At 52.7% G+C, this 22570-nt stretch overlaps 11 protein-coding genes across 11 annotated transcripts; 6 read left to right on the top strand and 5 right to left on the bottom strand.

Annotated features, from left to right (window-relative positions):
- Window positions 1-12: 12 nt before the first annotated feature.
- Window positions 13-553, bottom strand: BD324DRAFT_201772 (hypothetical protein). Its single transcript, XM_022012166.1, has 3 exons — window positions 297-553; window positions 171-216; window positions 13-126 (listed from the first exon to the last, which is right to left on the bottom strand). The coding sequence occupies exons 1-3, from the start codon at window positions 401-403 to the stop codon at window positions 58-60; spliced, it is 222 nt and encodes a 73-aa protein (XP_021868119.1). The 5' UTR covers window positions 404-553; the 3' UTR covers window positions 13-57.
- BD324DRAFT_638715 (hexose transport-related protein) lies at window positions 516-3636 on the bottom strand. The gene is made up of 18 exons (XM_022017150.1): window positions 3249-3636; window positions 2988-3184; window positions 2870-2938; window positions 2798-2828; window positions 2679-2744; window positions 2613-2636; window positions 2401-2566; window positions 2320-2351; window positions 2193-2269; window positions 1940-2145; window positions 1749-1889; window positions 1588-1697; window positions 1445-1538; window positions 1340-1403; window positions 1235-1296; window positions 1139-1182; window positions 977-1092; window positions 516-924 (listed from the first exon to the last, which is right to left on the bottom strand). Exons 1-18 carry the CDS (start codon window positions 3383-3385, stop codon window positions 695-697), a joined length of 1866 nt encoding a protein of 621 aa, XP_021868118.1. The 5' UTR covers window positions 3386-3636; the 3' UTR covers window positions 516-694.
- Window positions 3637-3920: 284 nt separating this feature from the next.
- BD324DRAFT_653869 (putative transaldolase) lies at window positions 3921-5200 on the top strand (the record flags this gene model as incomplete). The annotated part of the gene is made up of 4 exons (XM_022018717.1): window positions 3921-4157; window positions 4201-4346; window positions 4390-4704; window positions 4759-5200. The coding sequence occupies 4 exons, from the start codon at window positions 3921-3923 to the stop codon at window positions 5198-5200; spliced, it is 1140 nt and encodes a 379-aa protein (XP_021868117.1).
- Window positions 5201-5564: 364 nt separating this feature from the next.
- Window positions 5565-7246, top strand: BD324DRAFT_684002 (hypothetical protein; the record flags this gene model as incomplete). Its single annotated transcript, XM_022019205.1, has 6 exons — window positions 5565-5722; window positions 5778-6200; window positions 6244-6339; window positions 6385-6480; window positions 6535-6758; window positions 6808-7246. The coding sequence occupies 6 exons, from the start codon at window positions 5565-5567 to the stop codon at window positions 7125-7127; spliced, it is 1317 nt and encodes a 438-aa protein (XP_021868116.1). The 3' UTR covers window positions 7128-7246.
- Window positions 7247-7728: 482 nt separating this feature from the next.
- BD324DRAFT_638707 (hypothetical protein) lies at window positions 7729-9607 on the top strand. The gene is made up of 6 exons (XM_022017149.1): window positions 7729-8007; window positions 8065-8491; window positions 8546-8641; window positions 8690-8785; window positions 8839-9062; window positions 9132-9607. Exons 1-6 carry the CDS (start codon window positions 7857-7859, stop codon window positions 9524-9526), a joined length of 1389 nt encoding a protein of 462 aa, XP_021868115.1. The 5' UTR covers window positions 7729-7856; the 3' UTR covers window positions 9527-9607.
- On the bottom strand, window positions 9608-12704 carry BD324DRAFT_605673 (peptidase family M41-domain-containing protein). The gene is made up of 6 exons (XM_022014003.1): window positions 11934-12704; window positions 11816-11884; window positions 11292-11772; window positions 10378-11250; window positions 9900-10324; window positions 9608-9840 (listed from the first exon to the last, which is right to left on the bottom strand). Exons 1-6 carry the CDS (start codon window positions 12485-12487, stop codon window positions 9693-9695), a joined length of 2550 nt encoding a protein of 849 aa, XP_021868114.1. The 5' UTR covers window positions 12488-12704; the 3' UTR covers window positions 9608-9692.
- BD324DRAFT_638704 (hypothetical protein) lies at window positions 12705-14433 on the top strand. The gene is made up of 4 exons (XM_022017148.1): window positions 12705-13337; window positions 13399-13716; window positions 13777-13867; window positions 13915-14433. Exons 1-4 carry the CDS (start codon window positions 13045-13047, stop codon window positions 14128-14130), a joined length of 918 nt encoding a protein of 305 aa, XP_021868113.1. The 5' UTR covers window positions 12705-13044; the 3' UTR covers window positions 14131-14433.
- BD324DRAFT_638698 (putative alpha glucosidase) lies at window positions 14427-17821 on the top strand. Its single transcript, XM_022017147.1, has 6 exons — window positions 14427-15346; window positions 15405-16030; window positions 16072-16618; window positions 16668-16911; window positions 16952-17093; window positions 17137-17821. Exons 1-6 carry the CDS (start codon window positions 14470-14472, stop codon window positions 17740-17742), a joined length of 3042 nt encoding a protein of 1013 aa, XP_021868112.1. The 5' UTR covers window positions 14427-14469; the 3' UTR covers window positions 17743-17821.
- BD324DRAFT_638692 (FUN14 family-domain-containing protein) lies at window positions 17822-18824 on the bottom strand. Its single transcript, XM_022017146.1, has 3 exons — window positions 18271-18824; window positions 18017-18179; window positions 17822-17943 (listed from the first exon to the last, which is right to left on the bottom strand). The coding sequence occupies exons 1-3, from the start codon at window positions 18730-18732 to the stop codon at window positions 17894-17896; spliced, it is 675 nt and encodes a 224-aa protein (XP_021868111.1). The 5' UTR covers window positions 18733-18824; the 3' UTR covers window positions 17822-17893.
- A 52-nt stretch (window positions 18825-18876) lies between these two features.
- On the top strand, window positions 18877-21972 carry BD324DRAFT_638689 (hypothetical protein). Its single transcript, XM_022017145.1, has 3 exons — window positions 18877-21018; window positions 21088-21743; window positions 21795-21972. The coding sequence occupies exons 1-3, from the start codon at window positions 18994-18996 to the stop codon at window positions 21859-21861; spliced, it is 2748 nt and encodes a 915-aa protein (XP_021868110.1). The 5' UTR covers window positions 18877-18993; the 3' UTR covers window positions 21862-21972.
- On the bottom strand, window positions 21973-22570 carry BD324DRAFT_638687 (hypothetical protein). Its single transcript, XM_022017144.1, has 2 exons — window positions 22267-22570; window positions 21973-22196 (listed from the first exon to the last, which is right to left on the bottom strand). The coding sequence occupies exons 1-2, from the start codon at window positions 22499-22501 to the stop codon at window positions 22051-22053; spliced, it is 381 nt and encodes a 126-aa protein (XP_021868109.1). The 5' UTR covers window positions 22502-22570; the 3' UTR covers window positions 21973-22050.

Raw genomic sequence — 22570 nt, 5'->3', positions numbered from 1 at the left:
GTAACCACTTACGTGGTATATCGCTACCCCAGCGAATCTAAAGTGACGTTTTAGCCATCAAACTACAAGTTTGACTCGCCCAAGGTAATTGAGCAGATCATCATGCTCCACTGCGTACTGAGCAAACTGCAGAACGAGGAGCGTTGAGCAACGTATCCGGCAGAACCCACAAGATACATTCGTCTCGTCAGACTCAGCAAGAACAAATGTGCACCAGCCATTTGATGCTGCGCGAAGGGATCAGTGGAAAAGCCTTTCACGACCTGCTCACTGAGAATCCATCCTTCCAATCTGACTTGCCCTTCTTCACTCTGTCTACCAGTTGAGTTTCGGCATCTCGAACTGCTTTCTGCTTCCATACGGACCCATCAGGGATCTCAGGAAGAGGGTGACCTAATGCCATGGTTGTGCTTGACGTTGAATGGTCAAAGAGGTGGGATCTCGTGCTCCCCACTCTTTCAATGATCTCATTCCTCACGTGGCAACCCCATTTTTGAGTCCGAGCCGAGGCAACCGAAATGCCAAGAAGGGGGTTGGCAGCAATTAAGTGGCGATTGTGCTTCGTGGCGGGCTAGCGGACCTCGACTTCTATGCTCGCTACATCCCTTGTATACACTACTCGTCGATACACTACGAAAACTCTTGCCTTGAATTTACCCCTCACACACACCAGCCACTTGCCCGCTGAGCCTTTTCAATGAGCTCGTTCAGGTCGCGTCCCTTCCCCAGCGACTCCTTCCAAATGGTACAAAGGTTCGAGCTTGGCATCCCGCCTGAACAGGACATATCGTTTGATCCACCAAGGAAGCCAGGTGGAGAGTTGATATTTGGCGAAGACGCCGACCGGCACGGCAAAGACAAAGTCGAGTTCTTCAAGTGTTCTTTGAGCAGTCTCAGGCATGAAAAAGAAGATGAGGATGAGGCCTGGGAAACATGTGTCAAGACCTGGTGCGATTGAAAAAAAGGCTATACTCACCCAGGATGTTGGTCCCTGCGTAGAAGTAGAAAGCACCCCATGGTTGAAGAGCGCGGAGTAAGGAGGGGAAGGTGAGGCCGAGAACCGAGGACCAGAAGTTGTTCTGCTGCACGGCACTGGACAAACGCGTCAGGGGAGAGGGATGATGGGTTCGAGACTCACAAGGACATGCCGATCTCGCGGTGCGTCAATGGATAGCATTCGGCCTGATCATCAACGTCAGAAATGGTTCCCATGTCCTCGGGCCGGTCGACTTACGGCGTAGACGAATGGACATGGTCCCATCGTAGGAGAGTACGCGATCGTGAACAGATAGATGGCTAGGAGGTCGAGTCAGGCTTCGCAATGCCAGACCTTTCTCACCGACAGCTAAGACCGGGACGCGTGCCGAGTTTGCAGGGTCCATGAAGAACATTGAGCCGGCCCACTGAGAGGCGTGTCAGACTGGACGTGCGGATGGAGACTCACTAATAGCGATAACGCCATCAGAGGGAATCCTAGGAGGAGCAGGTTCCGTCGACCGAATGTATCGATGGTCCAAATGGCAGGCAGAGCAAAGATGCTGGGAGGGCGACGTAAGCTGTCATGGCCATTGCACCCTCGAGACGTACGTATTGATGAGACCGAATCCGAAAGAGGCGAGGAGCGAATCTCGGATATTGTACCCAGCCTCAGCAAAGATTGTCGAGCTGTAGAACGCCATGATGTTGATACCGCAGAGCTAAGACACAAGGTATAAGCCAGACCCGCTAGACGCCAGGTAGAGACTGACCTGTTGCCCAATCATGACCGTCCAACTGGCCAAGTTGGCGCGCCTCAATCGAGGCTTGGTGAAGATATCCCGGAGACGAGTGAAATAGGTCGTGCCTTGATGAGCTTTCATCTCTTCGAGGATCTGGCAGTGGGCATAAAACTGGTACGACCGCTCAGTATGATTATCGCCAACTGTCGAGGTCGACCCACCATGTCCCTCGCCGCCTGGATCTCCGAGAATCGTAACCTGCAAAAGGACGCAAATGCCTTCTGGTACCTTCCCTTCTTCATCAACCATCTAGGCGACTCGGGAGCGAACCAGCACATCAATAGTACAGGGATAGCGGGTACGAACGCAGCTGCCAGCTGGACTCTCCATGCGATCGCGCCGATCCGATAAAATATGAGGTTTGAGCCTTTCTTTGCATCAGTCCTGGTGCGGAAAGTCTTGTTGAGGACTCACAAAAGCCAAAGAAGATACCGAAAGCTACCCAAAGTTGGAAAGACATGACGAGAGCACCTCGGATGGAAGGTGGGGCGCTGGGAGAGAGCCGATCAGCGGGACCGAACGTCATGGGAAGTAGACTAACGTTTCTGCAGTGTAGATCGGAATGGTGGTGATCTATACCATGGGTCAATTCTGCGCATGGCGTGTCACAGCGGGACCCCACCTTGACTCCCATTCCCAGACCAATGAGGCATCGACAGATGAACAGTTCCCACCAATTCCGAGTGAATGCTTGACCGAGGACGGGAAAGACACAGAATAGACCAGTGATGAAGACTGCTCCTCGTCGACCGAGGTAGTGATTGACAGGGTCACACAGGGGAGCGGAGCTGGGACACTTCAATATGGATGGTCAGATTCAACAAAGAGACTCACATCGTGCCGACGATCAGACTTGGTCTGATTCATTCTCAGCCCCCGTCCACTGGCTCATCAACTCACGCAGCATTGACCAGACCCACGAGCCATGTATTGTCCTCGATACCAAATTCCTTGGGGAAGCTCAAGCTAGAGGGATGCTGTTTCAGCGGTGAGACCTTCCGAGGCGACGGGTTCCTCACTTGCTACCGTTAGCACCAGTGTTGTCCCAACCTGATCTCGTCAGCAGAGCATAAGGACATACAAGCACATACCCTGCACGGCGGAACCGATAGAGCAAACGATGACCAAGAAGTAGAGACTCCGAGTCTGACTCCATTTGTCTGAATGCTTCAGCCTTTTGTCTGCGGTACCTCCAGCGTCCACACTCACTGGTGTACTCCCGCCTGACCCAATACTTGTCATCTTCGGTCAACTCTGACAATGACTCGTAATCGTTTGGATTCTGAGCGAGGACCGCCGCTCGATGGAATAGGTCTTGCTTGTCTTGGAACCCATGGGTATCACAAAACTCGTCTGCGAGCTTGTACAGCTGAGCTCGGTCCACACCCGTCAAAGGATTCTGAATCCTGTGTCACATGGTGGCGTTAGCACCGGGTGCAAGTCAAGTCATCAAGGAGACAGGACACTCACTTTGCGGAAACGTTCCTGTTCCGGTTGACGACGGTTCCGGAATGATGCGATTCGATATGAGCTACATCTTCAAACTTGTCATCATGGATAGCAGTACCACCCTTGGGATTGTCCTGAACGCTTTCAGTGCTGGACATGACTTTGCTGTATATGATAGCAATGAGGTATGTGGGGCAAGAGGGGGGAAAAGACAGTGCCCCGCATCGGACAGGGTTGCCTTCTTATTAAAAGGTGGAAGGTCAATGTTCATTCCACCAAAATACCGAATAACTCCATGGTGTCCCTGGCATCTCGCATTGCGCTTGGTCTCAGTATACGTACGGAGGAATAGCGGAGAGCAAGCTTCTTAGCAACGCTGAGAGTCAATTACCGACTGCGCTGTTGAAGAAACTCAATGTTCAGTCATGCTGCCCCGAATCCCTTCGCTTGGCTGCCGGATGCATTCGGTCCGATTCGGCAACCCAAGTTCCGGCAAAACTCCGCATATCCTGGGCAGCCACGCTGGCGCCATCCTGCTGTGGAGAACCGAGGAGTTCATAACTCCCTGGGAGCGGCGTCGGAGGATAGCAAGGTGAGATCCAAGCTAGCGGGTATTCGAAGTACTATATATATAGCGAGAGCACCCTCTTTCGGGTTCTCACTCCATCAGCGCACACTGTGTCACCACCCACCATGATCAACAAGCCCACTCCCACGCTCCTTGAGCAGCTCGAGAACTCTGGCGTCGGTGTCGACGTCGATGCTGGAGACCCCGAAGTCGCCAAGTCTCTCCCCTTCAAGCCTCATGACATGACCTCGAACCAGATTCTGGTCCATGAGCGAATCATCGCGCCAGAGAACAAGGAGCTCGTTGAGAAGACCATCAAGGAAATGAAGGGTGCAGACTGGAAAGACATCCACATTGTCTTGGTAAGCCAATTTATCCTCACAAGCTAAAGTGATCCGCCTTCAGACCGCCAGATTCCACGCCATGGTCATTCCCCATATCCAAGGTCGAGTCCTCGCTCAAGTCTCTACTTCCAACGCGTACAACAAGCAGGCGATCATTGAGCACGCTCGAAAGTACCGAGATGCTTACAATGCAGAGGGCGTATCCAAGTGAGTCTCAAGACAGCAAAAGCCATCTGACACATGACTCCAGCGACCGATTCTGTATCAAGATCCCCACCACGACGGCTGGAGTACAAGCAGCTGCTGAGCTGTACAAAGAAGGCATACGCACGCTTGGAACGTCACTCTTCTCCTTGCATCAGGCTCTGGCAGCTGCTCAAGGAATGATGCTGTCCATCTCGCCATACTTTAACGAAGTCCGAGCCCACGTTGAGCAAGACTTGTGGCCCGATGTCGAAGACCCCGCGACTCAGCATCCATTCTCCGCTCGAATGATCCATATCCGAGATGCGTATGCAAAGCTCAGAGCTGAGGGCAAACATGTCCCTCTCAACAAGGCGGCCTCGTGAGTGTGTTTCAGCACCCATTCTCTCGCGCAGAGAAGCTGAAATGTTCTCAGTTGCGTGACGGCCCGAGAGTGCATGGCGATGAAAGAGCTCGGCGCCGATCAATTGACAATCCTCATCGGATCTCTTACCGATCTCCTGACATTTGACCGACTCCCCGTTTTTGTCAAGGGCAACGAATGGCAGAAACGGTACAAGGACATCATCAACAAGCCCAACATCCAATGGGCCAACTGGCAGGCTCCTGAACCCACCGTGTCGAAGAAACGCATGGCCGAATTGTCTCATGTAGACCCTCTCAGTAAAGTCATGAGCAAGGATCTCAAGCTGGCCGATCCTGATGTGGACTATCTCGCGGACGGAGTCCTGGACAAGATGAATGAGGAGGACGAAGTCACTCGATTGAGGTTGAAAGATGCCTTGGTCTTGTTTGACGGGGCGGAGAATGATTCGAAAAAGGAGATACAGAGACTACAGGCTTTGTACAACAACTAGAGGCGAGGCTCTAAGCTTACAAACCTCGGCACGATTGCATGCACATGACATTCCATGGGTCTGGTTGTCCACACGGGAACATGTTTGCATCTATCCTCCCCACCCAAGGACTTTCGTGGCGTCTTGGCTGTTCTGCCTCGCTTTCGACCGAGTCCACGGTGCCACGGGCCGAAATGACCATCTCGGTTGATTTTCCTCCTCCCCGCTACGATGGGAGATCGCATGTTGTTGGACTATCGGGCAATTTTCAGAACCTCTTGTTTTCGCCTCTCGCCGAGCTTTGGTAGCTCTTATTGGACGTCTTGCACTCATCTTGTCTGGTGCTACAGTGACCATTCGCTGCGGAATGTACTCAATAGACACCATGCGGACTGTCCTATCCCTCGGGTTATTCGGGACCCTGGTGGCAACAGCACATCGAGGTTGTGGCGGTCACGAGATTGGGCGGAGAAATCATGGCATGCTGGCGCATCGTCAAGCGATCTCCACCGATGAAGCCAGCGAGGCTGTCTCGATAGGCAAGTGGCATCCTCCTGACGCAGCCGTTACTGACAATCTCGACCCCTTCAGACCCCAGCACGGAATGTACCAATTATTACTACGCTCCAGTCGCCAATCTCAAACCCTACTACCCCTCTCCATGGCCTTACGACAACGTGACCAACACCGATCTATCCGCTGACATCCTACCTGATGACGCAACGGCTATGGATCTGTTTGGGACCATAAATGCCGAGTTGATGGCCAAGTTCCCCAACATTCAACCGCGAGGGACTTTGGACGGTAATTTCACTACCGCCCAAAATTACAGTTATCTCGATCCGGATTGTTGGTGGTCCTGGCGACACTGCACGACCCCAGCAGCGGATACGGGCCTTGTCGCGGATATCACGACGGTGCCAGAGCCCGAGACTTGGGGATTGGGCTTCGATGACGGGCCCAATTGCAGTCATAATGCTCTTTATGACTATCTTCAGCAGAACGACCAGCAAGCGACCATGTAGGTGCCGTCGACAAAGGTTGCGCTGAGTTGTTGTTTCCAGGTTCTACATCGGATCCAGCGTCTTCAATTGGCCACTGCAGGCACTCCGAGGGACAGCTGATGGGCACCAGATCTGCGTCCACACGTGGTCCCACAGGTGGGTGGGGCTTGTCGTGAAAACACCGAGCTGACGATGATGCAGGTACATGACTGCCTTGACCAACTCCGAAGCCTTCGCAGAGCTATACTATGGCCGAAAGATCATCACTGACGTCCTTGGCGTCACCCCGACTTGCTGGTGAGGTCCGATCTTGCCCGACGAGACGCAACCACCTGACTAAAAGGGTCTTAGGCGACCACCTTATGGCGATGTGGATAATCGGATTCGGTTCATCGCCAACAAGCTCAATCTTACCACTATCGTGTGGTCAGACGATACGCTAGATTGGGAAGAGGATGAACCATCACGAGATGTCACCGCTGCTGATGTGACTTTGAACTACCAAGCCATCATCGACAAAGTCGCCAATGGCACTTATGTGACGCATGGCCCAATTGTTCTGAATCACGAGCTTAGTGAGTCGGCAAAGTCACTCGAGGAGGCATTCCACTCACCGTCCGTCAGCCAACTATACCATGACCGAGTTCATCAGCCAATACCCCTCAATCAAGCAGACCTTCCAGCACGTAGTCCCCCTTTGCACAGCTCTCAACCTCACACACCCTTACGCCGAGACGGACATTGTCTGCCCAGACTTTGCCAGCTACATCGCGAATCGATCAACATCAGCAGGATCAACAACGGCTGCATCAGGTGCAGGGTCTGCACCTGGGTCAACCACGGCTGTGGCCTCAAAGACTGGATGGGCGTCACGCAATGTCGCGTACAGCTTGTTGAGCATAGCAGTCGCGTCTTCGTTCTTCGTCGCTGTCACATGCGGATGACCTCATGCACCTGACCTATGATAGAAAAACAACAGCCTGACAAGCACTGGTTTGACGAACAAAGCAGGGCTGGATTGGAGGCGCCTGTTACATACGCTGATTATAAGCATAATGTCCGGGATGTGTCCGATGGACCCCCTCGTGAGCAGAGAGGGGATGTCCTCAGGCTGCTGCTGTCCAGGATAGTCTCATGAGGTTCACGTGCAGCGACGCGCTGTACCCTTGCAGCGTTGTCCCATCCTCCATCTTACCGCTTGATGCGACTCAGCCACTCTCGCTCCACGCGGGCGGCTCATTATTTCGGACAAATCGAATTTTCACAATTTATTTTTAGCCATCGGATCTCATTATTGCTGTGTCCACCCATATCTGACCGCCCCCTCCTCCCTCCTTCCCCCAACGCAGGAGACATGTCAATTTAGCCACGGCGAGGGACGTCGGCGAGCAGCCAGACACGGGGGGGCCTCGTTCCCAGAAAAGACCCGTCTAACTCCATTGCCTCTTTGGATTTTCTCTCGGGTCGTCAGATGCAGAGAATGTTGACGAGAGTGTGCTGTATATAGACGAAATCAAGCTATGACCCTAAAGTGACCCTTTCGCTTCTTACTTTCTCGACTGACTGCAGCGACGCTCTTCGCCACAGCCAGCCCCTCTCTCTGAAATTCATCTTTTGTGTATACTTAGAAAAGGTTCTGACGTCTGACCGTTGACAACTTATCACTACCCGTCATGTTGGCCGCACTCGCGCTTTCATTATTGGCCACCGAGGCTCATGCCCATGCGGGATGTGGAGGACACGAGATTGGCAGGAGAAATTTGGGTCTCATGAATCCTCGACAGGCTGCCCCCACAAATGTGGCCAGCGGTGCCGTGTCGATTGGTAAGCGATATTAGCGGGACGATCGACACACATATTGACACATTTCCCTTCTCTCAGACCCCGCATTCGAGTGTACCGACTACTACTATGAACCCGCCTCGAAACTCGTCCCTTTGTATCCACCCGTTTGGCCAGAGAACAACGTGACTGGAGCACAAGAATGTGCCGATATTTTACCTAATGACACCGAGGCGATGGCTCTGTTTCAGCCGATCAACGCCACCTTGAATGCCAAATTCCCAAATGATCGTCCACATGGAACCCTCTTAGGAGACTTTGCCGGTGTCCAGTACAACTATACCGATCCCGATTGCTGGTGGTCTTGGGCCAAGTGCGACACTCCCAAAGCCGACACCGGTCTACAACCTGATATCACCACGGTTCCGACACCGGAAACCTGGGGTCTCGGATTTGACGATGGACCCAACTGCAGTCACAATGCGCTCTATGACTATCTTCAGGAGAACAATCAGAGGGCGACCATGTGAGAGAGACGATGGGCAATCACATGACCGACCGCTAACTCTCCGCGCTCTAGGTTCTACATTGGCTCAAACGTGCTAGACTGGCCCCTGCAGGCTCTGCGAGCCACCACAGACGGTCATCAGATTTGCGTTCACACCTGGTCGCACAAGTGAGCTTTGTCAAGTGGAGGCGTGTGAGGATTGACCTGGATCCCCAGATACATGACGGCTTTGACCAACTCCCAAGCGTTTGCCGAACTTTACTACGCTCGAAAAGTCATCAAAGACCTTCTTGGAGTCACCCCTCAGTGCTGGTAAGCGGACCACTTCTGCTGAACACACGGGATTTGCTGATTCCCCCCATCAGGCGACCACCATACGGTGATGTCGACAACCGAATCCGTTACATAGCTTCTCAGCTCAACTTGACGACCATTGTCTGGTCCGATGATTCTCAAGACTGGCGAGAGGGCGTTCCGGCCGACAATGTCACTGCTGCCGACGTGACGCTCAACTACCAAGCAGTCGTGGACAAGGTCTCCAACGGGACATACATCAACCACGGTCCCGTCGTTCTGACACACGAACTGAGTAAGCCAGCACCCCTCTTTCCCTTTGTCGGTTGATTCGTCGTGTCACTCACGCTCTACACTCTTTTAGCCAACTTTACCATGTCCGAGTTCATCTCCCAGTACCCATCCATCAAGAATGCTTTCAAGCACGTCGCCCCTCTTTGTGTGGCTTACAATATTACACACCCCTATGTCGAGACAGATATCGTTTGTCCAAGCTTTTCCCAGTACATTTCCGGAACCATCAACATTTCCTCGTCAACCCCCATGGATTCATCGTCGTCATCCTCATCAGGAACCACCTCCATGTCCGGCTCGATGACTGGATCCATGACTGGTTCTGCGACCTCATCTGGGACTTCCGCTTCAGCGACATCAAAGAGTGACACGAAGACAGGATCAGCAACACCAGCCATGAAATCTTCCTTCGGCCTCGGTGCCAGTTTACTTGGCGCCATGGTTGCTGGACTCTTGTTGGCATGATAACGTCGCATTTTTAGTCCCGTTCGTAGAGTCATGTAGCTCCCCCATGGACAATGTATCTGCCGACGCGCGGTGCTTGGGCCCGTCGAATGAATCAACGCGATTCTGATTACATGATCGTGCTCAATGCCCGTGTGAAATGATGCGCACAAACTAATACAGCTCTTTAATCTACTTTAGTCTCCTTCATCGCCAATTGCGGCTCCCCTTGCCCTTCACCTTCATCACCCGACTCGGTCTTCGTCTCTGGCTTTGAAGATTTAGATTGATCGAGATGCTTCTCAATGTAAAGATCCATCTCATCGCCGTTGTCACTTAGGGCAACGAGTTAGCATCGCCAAATTAACGCCCCCATCGCGAAGATACTACTCACAATGGCCTCGGGCCAAGTGTCCGTCTCATATCCTCACGCGTGATAACCTCCTTCTTCAGCAACAGTTGCGCAACCTTTTCCACCGCTTCCTTCTTCTCCGTCAACAACTCGGTCGTCCGACGATGAGCTTCTCGGACCATGTTGTGGACGGCCTTGTCGAGAGCTTGCGCCGTAGCTTCACTGAATGGCTTTTGGAAACTCTCGTTGTTGTCCGTCCGACCGTACGAGATGGGTCCAATGTCAGGATTCATTCCGTAGTTGGCACAGACTTCGAATGCCATCTTGGTGATTTTCTGCAAGTCATCCTGAGCTCCAGTGGTGATGACGCCAAAGAAGATCTCTTCAGCGACTCGGCCTCCAAGCGTCATGCACATGCGATCCAGCAGCTGCTCCGTAGAGAATAAGAATCGCTCCTTGGGCAGGTACTAGAAACGACTATCAGCGCGTCGTCCCGAGATGTGGCACGTCTTTAGCTCACCTGGGCATATCCAAGCGCACCTGCACCGTGCGGGATAATGGAGACCTTGAGCAAGGGATCCGCATACTGAAGATACCAGCCGCAGACGGCATGTCCAGCCTCGTGATACGCCACAGTCTTCTTCTCACTTGCGTCCAGGACTCGGCTCTTCCTCTCGAGACCGGCAATGACACGCTCAATCGCGCCATCAAAGTCATCGTCCGTCACAGAGTCTCCCCCTCGACGGGCTGCCCTAAGAGCAGCTTCGTTACACACGTTGGCTATATCCGCTCCTGAGAAACCCGGTGTCAACAATGCCAGCTTTTCAGAAATGTCGCTGAGTGTGACGGTCTTGGAGAGGGCGAGGGGCTTGAGGTGAACGTCAAATATTTGCCGTCGGCCACCGATATCCGGTCGATCGATGGCGATATGTCTGTCGAAACGACCCGGTCGCATCAATGCACTATCGAGAACGTCGGGCCGATTGGTGCCCGCCAAGACGACAACATGCTCCTTGGTCCCGAAACCGTCCATTTCCACCAAGAGCTGATTCAACGTGCTCTCTCGTTCATCGTTTCCACCAAAGCTGCCCCCTTTGCCCCTCGACTTTCCGATGGCGTCAATTTCATCGATGAAAATGATACACGGGGTTTGCTTCTTGGCATTCGCGAACAAGTCTCTAACTCGAGATGGTCCAACACCGACAAACATTTCGACAAATTCGGATCCAGATACTGACAAGAAGGGAACACCGGCTTCGCCTGCAGTCGCCTTGGCCAAAAGGGTTTTACCTGTTCCAGGGGGTCCAGATAAGATGGCACCGCGAGGGATCTTGGCTCCGAGCTTCTCATACTTCTGAGGTTCTTTGAGGAATTTGACGAATTCAAGAATTTCCTATACCGTCAGCGTCTCCCGCCTGACTTGTGTTTCCCCACCTCTTTCGCCTCGTCACATCCTGCTACATCCTGGAACCTGATTTTGACCTGCTCGTCCTTGTTGAACATCTTGGCTCTACTCTTGCCGACGCCAAAGATGCCACCTCCAGGTCCACCTCCACCTCCAGCTGTCCGTTTCATGCTCCACAGTAACAGACCACCAATGAGAAGGGTGGGAGCGAAATGAAGGAGGGTCTGTGCAGTTGAGATCTCCTCACGATACGAGACGGGAACACGCTCAGCAGGGGGGATGCCGAGTTCGTCTTGCGTTTGTATCAGCATGGACTCGAATGATTCCACAGAGCCAATGGTGAAGGAATAAGCTGCTGGACCGTGAGAGGGTGACGGGAGGGATCCGCTCGACAATGGGCCTGACATATCGGAAGGTGTGTTGATGGGATTGCGTAGGTGAACTCGTACTTTGGAGCGGTTGACGACTTCTAAAGAGGATACGAGACCGCGAGACAAGAGGGAGTTTCGGCTGAATCCGCAATGAGTGATCGAGTCGCGCAACAAAGACTCACAATTCCTGCCAGGTGATCTCCCTTACCCGGCTCTCACTAGGAGCAGTGAATTGCCACAAGAGATATGACCTGGACAAAGGTCAGGCCTGGTGACTTTTCAGCCGAATGACGGACTTACAATACGATCGACAGGATGAGCTGATTCGTGCCCATTCCAGGAGGGCCACCAGGTAGACCAGGACCACCCGAACCGTCCCCTCCCCCTCCGCTCGGTCCACCATCTCCTCCCGTGCCGACCTTTTTACCACGATTTCGACCTTGTCCTTTCTCAGCAGCCTCCTCTGTCTTTTGATTCTCCTCAGCTTGCTCTGCGGGTTCTGGCTTAGCACCTTTCGGTAAGCCTTCCACCGGATCAGGAGGTGTAGATGGACCAGAAGGTTTGTCACCTATCGGATTCGGAGCAATGACCGATCTGAGTATGGATGCAAATGAGGTGGTCTCGGTGGCCTCTTTCAAACGATCACCAATCGGTGAGGCAGCGGATTTTGCTGGACGAGCACGATTGGCTGTTGATGATGATGACGCTGCTGATGAGGGTGATGATTTCTTGGTGCTTCGAGGTCGGGCCGCATAATGCCTGAGGATCGACGTTGATGGTGAGACGAGTCGTGCACGCTGAGTCAGAGCTGTCGATCGAGCCAAATTATGATAAGTGGCGAGTCGCAGTGACATGATCGAAAGTTATGCTCTGATCAATTCGATAGCGCACTGTTCGTAATGACAGAAGAGCAGTGATCAGCAAGCTCTGATTGCTCCAAAGCTGAAGCTCTCGACAGGAGATGTTCAAGACGATGATGTTCGATTTCGTCCTGAACCCTTGACCGGCCGAACACAAAACGCGACATATGCCGGGTACGGTTATCAACAGCACGAATCCTACAAAATAACACGTCAGAGTTCTTATGGCAGTCAATCTACTTTGGCGTCCCGTCCCCTCGGGTAGAATGCCCGTGTGAGGAGGCTGTGGGATACCATCCCGTGTCTCTAGCCCATGACAAGCTGCTGCGCTGAGGACACTGCCAGTCAGGTAATCGATTGCCCCGGCGGCTCATTCATTTGTGCCGGGCAGGCTGGCGTCTCCCGCCTTGTACTTATATTTGGAACGCAAGGGCCGGGCCCAATGACATTTTGTAACTCTTTTCAGTAGATCCTATGGACCCATCGAGACGATGAGCTAGACTGATAGGTTCAGAAGAACTGATCAATGGTATCTCCTTCCACAGGCCGCCATGAAACCCAGTCTAAGCGTTCCGAAGTTGTTGTCGTTGACTTTCTTCGTGCTTCTGCTGACTTTGACAAGTGGCGATGCGATCCGGCTGTGGGATCCCTCAGCTCGCCGCGAGCCAGCAAAGTCATTGGGTGCCCAGTCCAGGCAATGCTCGACGAATGCAGAGTGTTTGCGTCTTGGCAGCCCTATCCGAAAGCAAGACGTTACTGGAGGAGCCAAGGTACATAAGCGGGCTTCTGTCACGATGACGACTGGCACTACCACTACACTCAGTCCGAAACCCACGCCAAGCAAGTCAGTGTCTTCATTTCACCTTCTTCTTCTCGCATTATTGACCGAAAGCACCGGGTATCAGGTTCTCTACATCTATCGCAGTATTTGCTTCCTACAACAGTTCTTTTTTGGGATACATCTCTAGGTCCAACGTCGCCCCGGACGGTGTGCTCCTCCCATTCTTCTCTGGTTTCGATGTAAGCGATTACCGAAGCGCTCCGTCATTCCCATCTGACGGTGGGTCACAGGATTCTCAATATCTCCAAGTGATAGTAGACGTGACGCCGCATGAGACTACCTATGGTCATAACATCACTTTCCCGTGGAGTGGTACCCCTCCGGCTTATTTCCTCTGTGCTTTCATGTACGCGATTGCGAGAACGAGAGATATTAATCAACCGTGAGTGGTTCTCATCTTGTTCTGCCGTGACACCTCCCCCAGAGACTAATCGAGGTTCAGATACGCCCAAGCTTATCTTAGCGCCTGCAATTCGCAGGGTATTGGTACGACCCAGGCCGGTTCTCCCCCGGCTCTCGGAGAGAACGCAATAGTCAGTAGTCGCCTTCCAAAGATTTGCGATTGACCTCTCTCCAACAGTGGACCATCGACGGCACTTCCGGGGAGCTTTCAGCCGTATGGGAGCAGCCGAGTGGGGAGCTCTTACCCCTGACATGTTACTATGATCCGGGTATTCCGACCGCGGGTGTTCCACCCTCATTCGTCTTTGTGAATGGCGAAGACATCTACGGAAATAACGGCGCTTTCAAAATAGTCAGCATCTTCTCCCAGCGTGAATTACTGGGCCGCCGTTGATTACCAACCTCACAGAGACTGTTCTTGCCTATTGATAAGCGATGTCGACCGCAACTGTGCTCGATCAAATCTATGCCAGGGTAATCAAGTCAACAAGCTGAATGGGGTCGGGCGGCGTGGCGGCGCGACGAGGTGCTCCCCACGCGGCTGAAAGCTCTGGCGAATGAGCGCTACGGTCTCTTGCAATGCGTGATGCAGAACCGGCGAGAGCGTAGAGCTGCGTGGATTATCTCACGTCGTGGTACTCCGGCCTCACATTCCATACTGTATTAGTAGTCATGCAATCATGCATATATAGCCTATGTTGCGCTCAAAGTGTCGACACGTGGTGTAAAGGACATGCCACAGAAGGCTCCGCGCCGAGTCTGCACCATCATTCGCCTGTCACAGACCTCTGCTCCATTGCCGTGTCTTCCCTCCCATCGTCGAAGAGGGCACAGGCATAGATCAAGAACATCCAGGATGGGATCCCGACGCGCTGTCATCCCTCCTCTTCTGCTCGTCTTCTTGCTCGTGCTGAGCTCAGCAGCCGTGACAGTCATGGGTGTCAAACACGAAGACTTCAAGCTTTGCTCCCAATCATCCTTTTGTCGACGTCTTCGATCCATAGCGACGAAGCAGAGTGATGCTCATCCAGGATCATTTCAATCTCCCTACTCTCTCGGCTCACCCATCCCCTCGCCAGAAGTAAATGGAGCAAGTTGGACTTGGCCAGTCACGTCCAGTTTGTACCCTGATATCGGCTTCAATCTCCGAATCGACATTCTCTCACAAGGGGATGGTATAGCGAGAGTTCGGATGGACGAAGTGGGGTCGAGAACACCTCATAAGCGATATAACGAGACTGCCAAATGGGCTTTGGTAAATGCTGAACCGTCCTTGGCTCCGACATCTGCAGTCAAGCTGTCTTCAAGTAAGACAGCCTCAATATTGTCATTCGGTTCTGGACAGAGTCTTGCAGTGGAGCATGCCCCGCTCAAAATCACCATGTTACGCGACGGAAGACCAGAGATAGTCTTGAACGAACGAAGCCTTTTCCACATGGAGCATTTCAGGACAAAAGCCGTTGACTCTCCGGCGGATCCCGAGGCCATTCAGAGTGAGGGCGAGCAGGCCGTCTTGAAGGGCGATGAGATGGATCGATCATGGTTCGAGACGGCTGATAACGATATGTTTGAAGAAAGCTGGAAGCGATGGAGAGATTTAAAGCCGAAAGGTGAGGCCGTCGACTTCAGCCCCCCCCCCCCCCCCCCCCCCCAACTGACATTCCCCAGGACCCGAAGCTCTATCCCTTGACATCACCTTTCCAGGCGTCCAACATATTTATGGTCTCCCGGAGCACGCTTCACCATTATCACTGCCTGATACAGTGGGATCTGCTGCAAGATACTCGGAGCCTTATCGACTGTTCAACGTGGACATTTTCGAGTATCTTGCAGACTCCCCCATGTCCCTGTACGGTGCAATCCCTCTTCTCCACGCACATTCCAAGACGTCTTCGGTGGGCGTCCTCAACCTGGTTGGATCAGAGACGTGGGTTGATGTCCTGCACGATCAAGCGGACGTACACACGCACTGGATGTCTGAGTCTGGAATTCTGGATGTCCTTCTGCTGCCTGGACCTAGACCACAACAGCTGTTCGAACAAATGGCCGTCTTGACCGGTCCCACGCCTCTCCCACCTCAATGGTCCACAGCGTACCATCAGTGCAGATGGAATTATATCGACGAAGCTGATGTCCTGGAGGTCGACAAGAAATTCGACGAGGTAGATATTCCCCTCGACGTCACTTGGCTCGATATCGAATACGCAGAGGAACACAAATACTTTGAATGGGACAAGAAGCATTTCCCAGAGCCGACCAGAATGCTGAAGAAGGTCGAGGAGAAGGGACGCAAGGTGGGCACAGGAGGATTATATCGCGCTGACAGATCTGCCAGATGGTGGCCATCGTCGATCCTCACATCAAAAACTCTGATTTTCGCATCGCCAACGACGCCAAGCGACTGGACATTCTCATCAAAGATGCCAACAAGAATGACTTTACAGGCTTCTGTTGGACCGGAAACAGCGTCTGGGTGGACTTTTTCAACCCCAAGTCTATGGAGTGGTGGAAAGAAATGTTCACGTTCCAGGTTTGGGAGGACTCCGCCAAGAACCTGTTCATCTGGAACGACATGAACGAACCTTCAGTCTTTGACGGTCCGGAGATCACGGTACCCAAGGATTCTCTCCATTATGACGGATGGGAGAATCGAGATGTCCACAACATCAACGGGATGCTTTTCCATCGAGCGACGTCGGAAGCTCTGGTAGCTCGAGAAACGCCGTCCCAACGACCGTTTGTCCTTTCGCGAGCCTTTTTCGCGGGATCGCAACGATACGGTGCCATCTGGACGGGCGATAACATGGGAACGTGGGATCACATGGCGGGAGAGACCGCCATGTTGTTGTCCAACAATATTGGTGGCATGTCCTTCTGTGGAGGTGAGTGGACGATGAGTGGGATGGCATCGCACGCTGAACACTTGATCAGCCGACGTCGGTGGATTCTTCGGCAACCCTAGTGAAGAGATGCTTGTCAGATGGTACCAGGCCGGGGCATTTATGCCATTTTTCCGGGCCCACGCCCATGAGGATACTCGTCGACGAGAACCATTCCTGTACGACGAGCCGATCAGGGGCTACATCAGGGACAGTATCCGACTGAGATATCAACTGCTCCCCATGTGGTACAATGCTTTCCACGATGCCAGCATTAGTGGCGTACCCATTATCAAGTGAGCAATGGGAATCCGGGGTTTCGAATTGACACTCTAGACCTCAATACGTTGTCTTCCCTGAGGATGAGGCTGGGTATGCGATCGACGATCAGTACTACATCGGTGACTCTGGAATCCTCTTCAAGCCAGTCACATCAGAGGGCGCGACAAAGACGGATGTGTATATTTCTGACGACCAGGTGAGTGCTGTCGGTCCCGTAGCAGACGCTGACGTCTGTCCAGCCTTACTACGACTATTTCACCCACCGCCTTCACCCCGCCGCATCGCATTCCAGACGTCTGACCTTTGACACGCCATTGTCTTCGTACCCCTTGTTGATCCAAGGAGGCCATATTATCCCCTCTCGCCAGCGTGTTCGTCGAGCTTCGCCCTTGATGTGGCAGGATCCATTCACGCTGACTATTACCGTCTCAAAACAAGGTACTGCGACTGGTCAATTGTACCTCGATGACGGGGTTTCATACGGCTATCAATCTGGAGAGTACGTCTGGCGCCAATTCGACTTCACGTCGTCAAAGACTGGTGCAAAGTTGATCTCCTCGGATCGATCGACGAGACAGAGTGAAGCTGTCACACAGAACGCCGTGACGCCTTACGATGAATCAAACCTTTGGGCCAAGTCGATCGCTCACGTCAAGATCGAGCGGATTATTATTCTCGGTCTGGCCGCTGAGCCCAAGAGTGTGACTGTCGCCGGACAAAAGCTCGAGTCCACTTGGCGATCGGGAGCGGCGGGCAATGCCAACAAGGAAGGAGCGAGTTCCGAGCTGGTCATCAAGAACCCTGGCGTCGGCGTCATAGGTGGATGGGAGGTGAATCTCAATTAGAAGGGCTTTTCACAGTCCATGAGTGAGACGTTACAAAATCATGTGGACACTTTATTTTCGCCTCACGACTAGAATACATTTGCATGTTTGTGTAGGATCGAGACCGCCATACATGTTCAGATTCATGTAATTGGAGAACACGTCCTTTGCTCTAACCCAATCGAAGACCAAGCATGAGACCCGCGAGGAAGGTTGCTCGTTCTGTCGATTTGCCAAACCCAAACCAAGAAATCATCAGCTCCTCCCGTGCCAAGCACCGTCAATAGTCACTCACGTTGGAAGTTGGCAGTGAGAAAATCGACCATCCAGGCCCAGGCTCCTCCTACAGATGGCATCCTGACTTCACCGGTGGCAGGAATTTTGGTACCAAACGTCTTATTGTAGCTTCCGGTGAGTTTGGCCCAGTCAACGTTGATGAAGCTTTTAGACGAGAGGTACTGATGCGAGGAAACGTATCAGCCGCAAGTCTGACAACGAGGTACGGTTTCCCCCGGTCGCGCATCCCCCCTCTTGTTTCTCCTGACTCACCTGGAGCAAGACGAACGCTCCTCCGAGCAAAAAGGCAATTGCTTTCAATCCCTTTTTGATAAAGACGCCCGTACAGATACCAGCGACTGATCCGAAACCAAGTTGGAAGAGTGAGATCTGACTTTCATTCGGCAATTCACCCCCAAACACCTCGGGTTTGGGTCTTCCCGTCAAGGTTGTATCGGTCTTTCCGAAGACTTGCGATTCACATGCGAGCGGACGAGACGAGTGGATGGATTGGAAAGCGATGAAGGATAGACCGAGACCGAACGTGTAGAGTTTCAGATTGGATCTCGGGGCTGATCGAGCTTGAACACGAGCGATGATATGAGAAGTGGAAGATCGATTGTAGAGAGAGTAAGGTCGGATGGAAGATGGTCGGAGGGAAGGAGCGGAAGGTGAAGAGAGGAAGGGCGTAGGACGAGAGAAGAGTCTAGGAGATAGACCTAGACGGAAAGACATGGCTGACCCCAAGAGAATCCCAACAGCTACCCTCTACGATGCAGTGACAAGACGGAGGACAATTCCAAGGTGAAAGAGGTCCACACGTTGGGTGCTGGTTGCAATTCAGATCCCGGCGGACGACCAAACGTCATAACCAATTCACGGACATTCACTGGATCTCCGGATCTCAAACCACGTGGGATCGGAATTTTGTGATGGAGATATTAAAAGTTGTCAGAGAACAGTAGTCAAGTCTGTAGGGACACCCACCGCGGAACAATGGACAAGATGAACGGAGCAGAGGACTGGGAATGGGATCTCATCTCGTCCTCTGTCAAACTCGGAGAGAGCTCTACGTCTTCGCGTACGGCGACGCTGGCCAATTGTCTCTGCCGAGCTGAATTTCAAGCGATCCTAGAGTCTGATGAAGCAAAGGATGTGCTGTCGGATGAACGATTGTACCGGGATCTAGTGACCGGATACCAGGCCAGTGGGCCGAGTCACGACGACGAAGCCAACAGGCCTATCGCGATGCAAGCCGAACAGACCCTCGCCCGATTGATCATCGCCATAGCTTTACTTCATGCTTTCGTTCAAGCCAACTGGACAGGACCAGATCTCGACTTCTCACCGCTGGACCTCTTGCCCGCCCCAATCGCGAAAGACGTCAGCGTAGAGCAGCTGAATGAATCAGCCATCCCTCTCCTCACCCTTGGAGGCGAGCCTGCCTATCACCTCTCGACTCATTCTTCACTCTTCCTTCTTGCCCTCCGAGTCCTGAATTCATGTCAAGGCCTGCATACATTTTCATGGTGGAAATTACGTTTTCATCTCGTTCATCTGTCTCTCCTGGATGAACCTGTCGAGCTTTCGCCGTCGATTCTGGATCAAGTGAAAGCTTTAGCGGAGAATCTACCGGAAGATCCTGATCTACAAGCACGATATCACCTCGAAGTAGGACTCTACCACCAGGCACTGGGTCAAGACAAACTTGCCAATGCTCATTTCCTTGAAGCTGCGAGGTCCAGTGGTCTAGAATTCCAACTCACGGGTGCATTAGGAGTCAAGACGAAATTCCAGGTCAATCCATTGAGTCAGTTGGTATTATTGGCCGAATCAAGGGATCGCCCCGGAGGCGACACGGAGGCGGCGATAGCAACGGCGGATCCCTCCTTGCCAGAGGCATCCGCGAGTGGGACACCAAGCTCTATGCCCGAAACCATGGCTCTGAATGACGACACCTTGTTGGAAGAAACGCAGTTCACCAAATTGGTCAATCCTGAACCCACAGCCCCGACATCGTCTCTATCCCGGCTTGCCCATCTAGATCCGGCCAATCAACCGCCTCTTCATCCTCTCGATCAATCTCTCCTCTTGTCCTTGTGCTTATCGCAACACAATCAAACGCCCGAATCAGGTCTCACCGCAAGTCAAATGATGCCTTTTGTCTCTCGCGTCATTTCCCATCCTCGCAATTGGTCGGTTCATACCGTTGCTCTGCTCCTTCGATCTCGACTCGAATCGACCCGCTCGCGGACCGTCGAGCGATCGGCACTACAGCTCGCGGCCTTGATTGAGCAAATGCCTACTAGCGATTCGACACCCAAAGAGAGATTGAGATATTTCCATCAAATCCCACTCCCATCACGCTGGGCCATGGAAAAGGAACTCGCTAAACGGTATCTTTCCCTCGGAGTCACCCGATCTGCTCTGGACATTTTCACTCGCCTCGAGATGTGGGAAGATGCTGTATCTTGTCTCCAACGGATGGAACGGGATGAAGAGGCTGAGAAGATTGTCCGGGATCTGCTTGAGGGTCGAATCATCGAATCAGATCTCGTCCCTGTCCTCAAGAAGGATATGAGCGACACTCGACGTGAAAAGATGTCTGCAGGTCGACAGGCTAAGCTCTGGTGTATCCTTGGTGATTTGTCCTTGACTTCGGACGGTGCTTCCAAGGACCCTCAAGCAGCCAAGGACCGAGCGATGGAATGCTACGACAAGGCTTGGCAAGTGTCCAACGAGACCTTCTCCCGAGCAATGAGATCCAAGGGGGCTCTGCATTTTTCTAGCAGAGAGTACGAACAGGTCGTTGAATGTCTTCGAAAAGCGCTCGAGATCAACCCGTTATACGGTCGGACGTGGTTCACCCTCGGTGTCAGTCTGACCCGCTTAGAACGATGGTCAGAGGCAAAAGAGGCGTTCCAGAGAGAAGTTGGAGTGGACGAAGAGGATGCCGAGGGATGGAACAATCTCGCTGCGATCTATTTAAGGCTCTATGAGGATTCGAAAGGGGAGGAAGAGGTGAGGAGAGGATATTTGAACCATGTCGGCGGAAAAGGGCTTGTCGCTGACCCGTGCGTGGCCTTTTAGCTCGCGGCCGCTCCGTTCTCGGACAAGTTGATGGCTTTCCGTGCGCTTCGACAAGGGATCAAATTTGCCCCTAACAATTGGCGAATGTGGTCCAATTACATGATTATCGCTGGCGACGTAGGCGAATTGGCAGAATCAGCACGCGCCATGGGCAGAGTCATCGAACATCGTAAGGCTGATTCGTCCAGAGCAGTCATGGGGGAGGTCGAGTTCGACGTCTTGGACAAATTGGTTGACAGTGTGACGAGGGACGATCACGCTCTTGTCAAGCAGGGTTCGCTGCTCTCAAAGTCCTCCAATGAAGGCATCGGACTCTTGCCGATCCTTGATAGACTGTTTGACCATTCTATCCTCGCTCGTGTATCGGATCAACCGCGAGTTTGGCGAGCTCATGGAAGATTGGCGAGATGGAAAGAAGAGTGGAAGATCGCCATGGAGGATTATATCAGGGCGTACCAATCTGGTCCCAGTTGTTTACCAGGTGTAGAAACGGATAAAGACAAGTTCGCGGCGGCGGTCTTGGAACTGGAGGAATTGGTCGGTGTATTTCAAGCCCTAGGACCCAAGATACCTAAAGAAGAAGGAAAAAAGGCAGGAGACTGGACTTTTCAAGCTAGAGGATTGGTCAGGACGTTTATAGGAAGGACGAGAGCTTCGTAAGTGGCACCGCAAGAGACAAGTCCAAGTAGGACTGACACCGTGGCCAGGTTCGAAGATGATCCAGAGATGGAGAGGCTCAAGGCGCTATTAGGTGAGTTGAAGAATAGCAAGTAGGCTGGTCGGCAAAGGGGGTGGGGTCGTGGGCCTCCAAATATATCCTGCACTTTTATACCCGGAACGACGCGTGATATCTCATACCTGCCATGTCATGTACAACATAAAAAGTATCACACTGAAAACATCAGAATGGTTCTCCTCCAGCTCTAGCGATCCTATTCCATCCATCAGGTGGCGCCTTACCGCCTACCGCCTCCTGTTTGGCTTGAACGGCCTCTTGCCTCCTCCCAGACCCGTCGCAGCGACTTTACCCCGTCTCTCCTTGACACCTTTACTCGAACGCCAATTGTCTCGTCTAGATCCCCTCGGTGCGGAAGTCGAGATTTTCTTGCCTAAACACCCAAAAGGTATTCATTAGCATGGATCAACACAGACCTTTGACGAATGATGCCACCGACTCACCGTCTCCTGCCTTATCTTCTCCCTCTTGTTCCTCGACCATCTCTTCGTCTCCTTCTTCATCCTTTACGACCTCCTCGCCCTCTCCCTCACCCTCACCCTCCTTCCCTTTACCCTTGCCTAATAATTTTGCCGACAACCTCGCGACTCTCGCTGCGTCTGCTGCGTGATAGTTGCCTGATTCTCGCTTCTTTCGCCTCTGCGCCATCTTTTGTTTCGATCGAATAGATTTGGCCATGGTACAGAGCGAGTAGTGGGTTGAGTCGCAAGGTGGGGTGTGTGTGCAGAGTGGTGTGTATGGTGCAAG

This window comes from Kockovaella imperatae (assembly GCF_002102565.1).
Source record: "Kockovaella imperatae strain NRRL Y-17943 chromosome Unknown BD324scaffold_17, whole genome shotgun sequence".
Taxonomy (NCBI): Eukaryota; Fungi; Basidiomycota; class Tremellomycetes; order Tremellales; family Cuniculitremaceae; genus Kockovaella; species Kockovaella imperatae.
The sequence above is the reverse complement of the archived record's forward strand: the minus strand, read 5'-3'. Positions and strand labels throughout refer to the sequence as shown.

Coding starts and splice junctions, on each gene's coding strand:
- BD324DRAFT_638715 (XM_022017150.1), bottom strand. CDS start 3,385: ATGTCCAGCACTGAAAGCGTTCAGGACAATCCCAAGGGTGGTACTGCT. Junction 1,404..1,444: donor TGATGGCGTTATCGCTATTA/GTGAGTCTCCAT, acceptor CACGCCTCTCAG/TGGGCCGGCTCAATGTTCTT. Junction 1,093..1,138: donor CGCGAGATCGGCATGTCCTT/GTGAGTCTCGAA, acceptor GCGTTTGTCCAG/TGCCGTGCAGCAGAACAACT.
- BD324DRAFT_638698 (XM_022017147.1), top strand. CDS start 14,470: ATGCCACAGAAGGCTCCGCGCCGAGTCTGCACCATCATTCGCCTGTCA. Junction 15,347..15,404: donor GAGAGATTTAAAGCCGAAAG/GTGAGGCCGTCG, acceptor GACATTCCCCAG/GACCCGAAGCTCTATCCCTT. Junction 17,094..17,136: donor TGTATATTTCTGACGACCAG/GTGAGTGCTGTC, acceptor ACGTCTGTCCAG/CCTTACTACGACTATTTCAC.
- BD324DRAFT_638704 (XM_022017148.1), top strand. CDS start 13,045: ATGAAACCCAGTCTAAGCGTTCCGAAGTTGTTGTCGTTGACTTTCTTC. Junction 13,338..13,398: donor CCGAAACCCACGCCAAGCAA/GTCAGTGTCTTC, acceptor ACCGGGTATCAG/GTTCTCTACATCTATCGCAG. Junction 13,717..13,776: donor ACGAGAGATATTAATCAACC/GTGAGTGGTTCT, acceptor ATCGAGGTTCAG/ATACGCCCAAGCTTATCTTA.
- BD324DRAFT_638689 (XM_022017145.1), top strand. CDS start 18,994: ATGGACAAGATGAACGGAGCAGAGGACTGGGAATGGGATCTCATCTCG. Junction 21,019..21,087: donor ATTCGAAAGGGGAGGAAGAG/GTGAGGAGAGGA, acceptor GTGGCCTTTTAG/CTCGCGGCCGCTCCGTTCTC. Junction 21,744..21,794: donor ATAGGAAGGACGAGAGCTTC/GTAAGTGGCACC, acceptor CACCGTGGCCAG/GTTCGAAGATGATCCAGAGA.
- BD324DRAFT_605673 (XM_022014003.1), bottom strand. CDS start 12,487: ATGTCACTGCGACTCGCCACTTATCATAATTTGGCTCGATCGACAGCT. Junction 11,885..11,933: donor CTCATCCTGTCGATCGTATT/GTAAGTCCGTCA, acceptor ACCTTTGTCCAG/GTCATATCTCTTGTGGCAAT. Junction 10,325..10,377: donor GTGCGCTTGGATATGCCCAG/GTGAGCTAAAGA, acceptor AGTCGTTTCTAG/TACCTGCCCAAGGAGCGATT.
- BD324DRAFT_201772 (XM_022012166.1), bottom strand. CDS start 403: ATGGCATTAGGTCACCCTCTTCCTGAGATCCCTGATGGGTCCGTATGG. Junction 217..296: donor GACAGAGTGAAGAAGGGCAA/GTCAGATTGGAA, acceptor GCATCAAATGGC/TGGTGCACATTTGTTCTTGC. Junction 127..170: donor TGACGAGACGAATGTATCTT/GTGGGTTCTGCC, acceptor CTCGTTCTGCAG/TTTGCTCAGTACGCAGTGGA.
- BD324DRAFT_638707 (XM_022017149.1), top strand. CDS start 7,857: ATGTTGGCCGCACTCGCGCTTTCATTATTGGCCACCGAGGCTCATGCC. Junction 8,492..8,545: donor AACAATCAGAGGGCGACCAT/GTGAGAGAGACG, acceptor TCCGCGCTCTAG/GTTCTACATTGGCTCAAACG. Junction 8,786..8,838: donor GGAGTCACCCCTCAGTGCTG/GTAAGCGGACCA, acceptor TCCCCCCATCAG/GCGACCACCATACGGTGATG.
- BD324DRAFT_638687 (XM_022017144.1), bottom strand. CDS start 22,501: ATGGCCAAATCTATTCGATCGAAACAAAAGATGGCGCAGAGGCGAAAG. Junction 22,197..22,266: donor AGAAGATAAGGCAGGAGACG/GTGAGTCGGTGG, acceptor TTGGGTGTTTAG/GCAAGAAAATCTCGACTTCC.
- BD324DRAFT_638692 (XM_022017146.1), bottom strand. CDS start 18,732: ATGTCTTTCCGTCTAGGTCTATCTCCTAGACTCTTCTCTCGTCCTACG. Junction 18,180..18,270: donor GAGCGTTCGTCTTGCTCCAG/GTGAGTCAGGAG, acceptor TCCTCGCATCAG/TACCTCTCGTCTAAAAGCTT. Junction 17,944..18,016: donor TCTCACTGCCAACTTCCAAC/GTGAGTGACTAT, acceptor GCAAATCGACAG/AACGAGCAACCTTCCTCGCG.